This window comes from Penaeus monodon, chromosome 4 (genome assembly GCF_015228065.2).
Source record: "Penaeus monodon isolate SGIC_2016 chromosome 4, NSTDA_Pmon_1, whole genome shotgun sequence".
Classification (NCBI taxonomy): Eukaryota; Metazoa; Arthropoda; class Malacostraca; order Decapoda; family Penaeidae; genus Penaeus; species Penaeus monodon.
In genome coordinates, this window is record NC_051389.1 from 38,920,067 (window position 1) to 38,927,566 (window position 7,500).

Consider the following 7,500-nt stretch of genomic DNA (forward strand, 5'->3'; position numbering starts at 1 on the left):
ATTATACTTATATTCATTATGTATAAATTATGTTAGCATAGTTAACATCTTCGCAAGAGATGGAGTCGGGAAAATCATTGGAAATACATAAGATTATCAATATAAAATTTTTTAAATGCAATGCCAGAAACGCCGTTTTGCCTATTATGGACCTAAGATACTTTCAAGTTTCAAAATTTTGAATAGAGTAATTTCTATATTTCTGGCCTTGTATTTTCAACGCAGTAGTATGTTATGGAATGAAGTTCTGCATATATATCGCCTCTATCTGTAGATTAGCAAAAGTCGTACTGTTTGTTTCCTCTGTGACGAAGGAGATCGAGCGTCGGTGAGTAAGTGTAGCGAGTTTTCAGCCCGGCAGAGGAGTGGCTGTCAGCTGGCAACGCCCACATTTCCACCAAAGCGAGTGGACGACGTTTTCTGTCACTTTCTCACAATATAGAATAATCAAAGTTTTATGTGTCGATATAATCTTGGATAATCGCCGGTATTCCCGCGACATTTGCGGTAAGTAAAGGGTTATAACCCAGCAACCTCTCAGATGCTGCCAAGAGGTGTAGAGAGCTGATAGATGGCGAGCACTAACAGATCAGTGATGGACAGGAAACGGATATTCCATATGTATCATTAAGTAAGGGTTCTAGCGAAGTGTACCCTCTCTCTCTCTCTCTCTCTTTCTCTCTCTCTCTCTTCTTCTACTCTTCTTCTCTTCTCTCTTCTCTTCTCATCTATCTATCTCTTCTTCTCTCTGTCTGCTTGCTGCACGTCGTTTCTCTCTCTCTCTCTCTCTCTCTCTCTCTCTCTCTCTCTCTCTCTCTCTCTCTCTCTCAAATCATATACAGTTGTACTGTTTATTAAACACATGTTATCCAATATAGGTATAGTAAAGGAGAGAGAGGGGGGAGTCAGTGGAAATAAATACAGAGGTAGATAGATAAATAAACATATAAATAACTAGATAAATAGAGAGGGGTGCAGACAAAACGAGAAACGAGATAGATAAATAGACAGAGCGACAGATAGACGAACAGATAGATAGATAGATAAGATAGATAGATAGAGGGGACAGATCGAGTGGGAATGAAAAAAGAAAGAAACATAAATAGATAGATAAAGAAAGAGAGGGGGGAGTGGGGGGATAAATAGATAAGTAGAGAGGGGGTAGACCAAGCGAGAAAGAAAGATAAAAAGATAGATAGATAGACAAGAGACAGACAGACAGACATAGATAGATATATAGAAGTATATAAAGAGAGGGGGAAGACTGACACACACAAATACGCACAGCTTCATTAATACATAACTGGATAGATTGTGCTTGTTGTGATAACGTAAAACCTTGCTTTTCTCATTACTGTATTTTGTTGCGTGTTGTTTTTGTTCTGTGACCCGATCTTAATTGTGGCTGTCTGTCGGCCTCTGACTCTACCATCTTGTAAGCTAAGGATCGCGGTTCACCTTCTAAGGAACACTTTCTTGGTGTGAGTTCCCTTCTCTCGGGCCCCTACGTGTGTATGGTTATCACTAAAAAGCGAGCACCCTTCCTCACGAACTTCGAACAGTCTTCTATGGCTGTATTTTGGTTCTGTTATTTTCCATTTTTCTTCTTTCCATTCATGATTATGTTCTAAAGCTAACATCTAGCTTCATATGCTAATGGTAGGACAATCTTCACTTCTCAATCTTTGCTACGCACAGCGCGGGCCTCCGTCGAAATCACTTCCCCTTTCTCTCTCTCTTTTTCCCAAATGCAGCGCTGCCATCGAAGCGTCGCTCTCTTTCTCCTGATTTTTTTCTCTCGGGGCCAACTTTTACAGTTCCAAGTATACATTTAACTCGAAGGCATATCAGCAATATTTTGCGTATAAACTGTCTATGTGAGTACCTCTCTTGCAAGATGGCCTCTCTATTTTATATTTCTTTTGCTTTTTGGGGGGCGGCTGCTTCTGTGCCTAACTTCTTCCTTTGCCACACAGGCTAATGTCGGCCAGCACTCTTTGCAACAGACTGCATGGAAATGACGGACCTTCTTCACTTCTAATTCCTACATCTGCAACTCCTGACCTGATTTTTCTTTTCTTGAAACTCTTTGTTCTTCTTTCAAGAGACGAATTACAGTTTACCAAAGGTTTTATTCTTTCACTTTTTGCGACTAAGAATAGGATTTTTTTTTCGCTTCTAGACATATTCCCACCATAAGAAAATTCTGAATGGCCGGATATAGATATCACTCAGTGAACTCCCTTTGGCACAGGAGTTCAAGGCCGCCGTTTCAAAAGGAAAGTAATAATAGAGATATATTTATAATAAAACACAAAAAATCATGTAAACACTTGATGGTCTTATGAGTTATGATATGTTTAAACAAGAGTAAATATCAAACCAAGGTATTGCATTCGCATGGAGAGAATAAATATTAAAATCCTGTCAGCTAAAATGTTCATCGGAATAGAGAATTTCTGACTAATATATGGTAAAAATGACTGTATATTCCCTAGTCTTCTTCCATTACAGATTTTAGTGTTTTTTGGACAGCTCGCACGTTCCTGGTAACATTTCGGCAGCAACCCCAATAATTCAAAATGCAGAGTGATTGTATAATGAAAACTTGTTTTCATTGAATTGTTGAAATGGCCCTTAATACTCCTTCAGTCCTTATGTACAGAAAAGTTATTTCCCATGATTATTATAAAAAAAATGTATTTATTTATTTTTCGACCATCCATGCCGGCTTTTGCAAACTCAGTTCCTTTCTCCGCTGAATCCTTGCCACAGTAAGACCGTTCATGGAGGCTTTAGTTCCAGAGAATGGTTATCACCTAAAATTGTCTGCACTGTAGCTGGTCTCCGTGTGTTTTTCTAATCGGGAAAGCTTCCCATTGCATTCTGACATACACAAAAATACATGTGGAAATAAAGGGAAGCATTCTGTTTAGAAAGTAATCTCTATCGAGCTAGTCTTTACACCATTTTTTCCCGATGCATAATTTAGCCTGGACTGACAGGAAATGAATAGGATCCTTCCTTTTAGAGAGCCTTCACGTGTAAACCCATATGCACACGACTAATGGGTTTCTTTGCGCCACATAATGTATACATCGCTTTCTCCAAAATAAAGGAAATCATCAGAATAACTCGAGGAAGAGAGAGAAACAGAGAGAGAGAGTTTAGTGGGTCTGCAAGATAGAGAGTAATTCAGAATGACACTGATTTTGCTTCCTGTGTGTTTTTTTTTTATGGTAAACGTCTTGTTGCTACAAGCTTAAAAGGTGTCATAACTATTCTTTCATGAGAAAAGCTAATTATTGTTAATATTTCATGTAGTGAAAATTCTGGCGGATGTTTTTATATTTTCTTAGGTTCTTCATAGGATTTTTTTGTGGGCATTGTGACGTCTCACCACTTTGATGTGACTGTTGCTGGCGTAACGGTTAGCGCAGCCGACGAGACAGCTCCTTTGCGCGTAACATCTGGTAGCTGTTGTGACAAGCGTCCCTGGCGCCGACCGCCCTGCCGCGGCGCCAGGGACCAGAGCAGGTAAAAAACGCCTCGTCAGAAGTGTGTATCATTTTCATGCCGCCCTACGTCCCCGCAGGCTACTTGGACTCCCCCCCGCTGCCCAGGTCGCCCCGCCACTCTGACAGGTACTCACGCCACATGCCTCCTCAGCATGACCCCAGGAGTCGTCTCTCCCGTTTAGATGAAGAGTACTACTACGACGACGACTACGACGACGACTACGACGATGAGGAGGAAGACGACATGGGCGGCGACAAACCGGTGCCCATCTGGCTCGGAGTGATGCTGGTCTTCGCGTACATCCTGGCGGGCGCTTTCCTGTTCGCCGGCTGGGAGGGCTGGGGCTTCCTCGACTCCGTCTACTTCTGCTTCATCACTCTGACGACGATAGGTCAGTGGCACGGGGGAGGGGGAGGGAGGAGAAGGAAGGGGTGACAGGAAGGGAGAGAGAGAGAGAGAGAGAGAGAGAGAGAGGGAGAGGGCAAGAGGGCGTGAGAGAGAGAGAGAGAAGAGAGGGGGGAGAGAGAGAGAAGGAGAGAGAGAGACGAGAGGAAGAGAGAGAGAGAGAGAGAGAGGAGAGAGAGAGAGAGAGAGAGGAGAGGAGAGAGAGAGAGGGGAGAGAGGGAGAGAGAGGAGAGAGAGAGAAGAGAGAGAGGGAGGGAGAAGAGTGAGGAGAGAGAGAGAGAGAGAGAAGAGGAGATGGAAGAGAGAGAGAGAGATGAGAGAGGGTAGAGAGAGAGAGATGAAGGGAGAGAGAGTAGAGGGAGAGAGAGAGAGAGAGAGAGAGAGGAGAGAGCGAGAGGAGAGATAGAGACGTAGAGAGAGAAGAGGAGAGAGAGGGAGAGAGAGAGAGGAGAGGAGGAGAGGAGAGAGAGAGGAGAGAGAAGAGAGAGAGAGAGAGGAGAGAGAGAGAGAGAGAGGAAGAGAGATGAGAGGAGAGGGAAGGGAAGAGGAGGAGAGAGAGAAGAAAAAGAGAGGCAACAGACAGAAAAAGAGAGACAGACAGACAGACAGACAGACAGGAAAGAAAGAGAAAGACAGGATGTATGTGTGTGTGTGTGTGTGTGTGTGTGTGGTGTGGTTGTGCGGTGTGTTGTGTGTATCTATCTATCTATCTATCTATCTATCTATATCTATATATATATATATATATATATATATATATATATATATATATATATATATATATATATTTAGAGAGAGAGAGAGAGAGAGAGAGAGAGAGAGAGAGAGAGAGAGAGAGAGAGAGACAGAGGGACAGATAGATAGATAGATAGATATGGGGGAGGGGGAAGGGGAGGGAGAGCAAATGGATTTAATGATTAAACTGCAAAATGCGAGAAAGTTTTGGCAATAATTCTCTTCTATATATAGGTTTGTGACAACCGCATTTCTTGAGTTTTAGCTGTATGAGGCGTAGGTGTACCCGAGTAAGCTGTCAGACAGGAATTAAGTTCTTTTTTAGATTGCTACATCTCTCTTGTTATCTTCTTCCTCTCATGTTCCTCGTTTTTCTTACTCTTTCTTCTTGACTCTCACATTCCTGTTCCCTGCTCACCTTTTTCTTTTTTTTCTTTTTTACTCATGCTGTTTCTCTCTTCTACATGTCCCTTTTTCTCTCTACTTTTTTTCCCTCTCTTAACCTTCTATTTCTCACTCTTATGTTTACTCTCTGTTTCTGATTTCCTTCTCTGTCATTCATCTGTTTCTTGTTAATAACCCCCCACCCCCTCTATCTCTGTTCTCCTCCTCTCTCTTCCATCTGTTCTTCATTATTACCTTTTCCCTCTGTCTCTGTCTCCTTTCTCATTCACCTGTTTCTCATTATTGCATTCCTCCTCTGCCTTCGTTTTTCTCCTCTCTCATCCATCTGTTCCTCTTTATTACATTTTCCCTTTGTCTTTGTTTTCCGTCTCTCTCATTCATTTGTTCCTGTTCCCTCACACCTCTGTTTCTCACTCTTGCAAAACTCTTCCATCGTCGCTCACCCTTGTGTTTCTTACCCTAATGCATTCAAATACTATCGAAATAGCAGTACAAGACGATCCAAACGTGTGAGATTGGGGATCACGGCCCATCTTGGTTCACCTTTCTCCCTAATTCTTTTGATTGTTTCTGGTTCCCTATTCATTTCTTATCGTTCCTCGTCCTTCTCTTCCTCTTCCATTTTCCTTTTCCTCCCCCGCCCTCTTGATCACATATTAACCTTCCGTGCTTCACCATACAGGCTTCGGAGACTTCGTGCCGGCGCAGGACCTGAAGGTGGACGTAGAACTGAGCATCGCTCTGTGCTCCATCTACCTGCTGTTCGGCATCGCCCTCTTGGCCATGAGCTTCAACCTCGTGCAAGAAGAGGTCATAAGCAAGGTCAAGAACATGGCCAGAAGACTCGGTATTCTCAAAGACGAAGGAGAAGAAGACGACGATGACTAACGGGGTCGAAAGAGAATGTACCCATGTTCTTAGTCACATAATGTACACTACAGACTCACTCACGGACACCCACAGAGACACGCTTGACGACTGTGTCATTAGCATAATGAAGACCAACAGTGTAATCTTAATGGGATTACACTATTTCCTCTATATATGTTGGCAAAGAATGCATAGTTTGTATGCGGGATATATACTGTAAAAATAAAGCAGGTTGATAAATAAGGTTGTTGCTTGTAAGAAAATAGTGCAGATGAAGAGGGGTATGATGTTATGGTTACCAGACAACAATACAATATTTATGATGCATAAATTGTTGTTATGATTTCCAATATCGTCATAACCACCATCGTGCCATGTATAAACATGCTGTATATTATGTTTGTTAAAATGTTCATACATGTAATCACTGAATGTCTTCAAATATTACAAAGTATAAATAAGTTGATTGCTGCCGTTACCTTGCCAGTGTGTGTGCTTAATGCGTATGCATACATCAACACAAATGATGAAGCCTATGGTGTGGATGTGTGTGCATGACAGTGCTTGGCAATCGTAATTACGGAGAGAGTGAGCGAAAGTTCAATCAATAGGTTCGAAAAATGAGCGACAGTTGAGAGATAGTACTTCAGGCAGCGAAAGAATCACATGATATGCTGAACATAAGGTATGTTGAAAGTATGAGGAAGGTTTGTACATCACTAACCAACAGGAATAATGTACGCCGGGGTGGGAGCGGGTGAGTAGAGCCACATGTATGTCAAAGGTTTGCCCAAGCTCTGAATACCATCATGTATAACGGTGGTTGCTAACTGGTGTTCTGAAGAACTGTTGATGCTGATACAGTGCTATTATGCTGATGCAAGTGTTTTTCCTTGGGGAAACTTACAATTACAAAGTACAAGATGAGTTTGGCTTATTGGTGTATGTAAATGTAAGCAGGTAAATAAATGGCGGTCAATATGCCGCTTTGTTGATAAAACAGCTACACTCACACGTTTTTTACTCAAGGCATGTACTGGACTTAACCGGCATGATTTTAACATTATCGCCAAATACTTCAGGCAATCCATCATCGGGACAGTGCTAAAATGAGGATAGATATATAGAGAGAGCAAGATCAAAAGAGAGAGCGAGAGAGAGAGAGAGAGAGAGAGAGAGAGAGAGAGAGAGAGAGAGAGAGAGAGAGAGAGAGAGAGAGAGAGAGAGAGAGAGAAAGAAAGAGAGAGAGAGAGAGAGAGAGAGAGAGTCCTGTTCGTGAGTGCCTTCAGACTCCCCAGTGTACCTCCCTGAGCCGGGACAGACGATACCAGAAGGTGCACATGGAGAGATAGCAAAAGTTGAAAGTCACCAAGAATATTAACAAAACATGATAAAAGGCGTTTTCGTTTTTTTTTTTTTTTTGTAGAATATTGCGAGACATTTATATGGGATGACGTATTACAGTCCACAGACAAGGCCTATGAGACACAGAGCAGCAGCATACGAGGTGTACAGTGTTAAGGTTGGCTACAAAGAGGTGGCCAATAGGTCGTCCCAACATACCTT

The 7,500-nt window shown here is 42.3% G+C and overlaps 1 protein-coding gene across 2 annotated transcripts in view; it reads left to right on the top strand.

Moving 5' to 3' along the window:
* LOC119572199 overlaps positions 1-7,500 on the top strand; it is a 62,107-nt gene that overhangs the window by 53,702 nt on the left and 905 nt on the right. The window contains exons 8-9 of one of the 2 annotated variants that reach the window (XM_037919171.1): positions 3,596-3,910; positions 5,747-7,500. The exon at positions 5,747-7,500 is cut by the window's right edge and continues 905 nt beyond it. In XM_037919171.1, coding sequence (XP_037775099.1) covers positions 3,596-3,910; positions 5,747-5,952 — 521 coding nt within the window. In that variant the 3' untranslated portion in view covers positions 5,953-7,500. The remainder of the gene's footprint in view (positions 1-3,595; positions 3,911-5,746) is intronic. The other variant, XM_037919173.1, reaches the window with a different exon arrangement.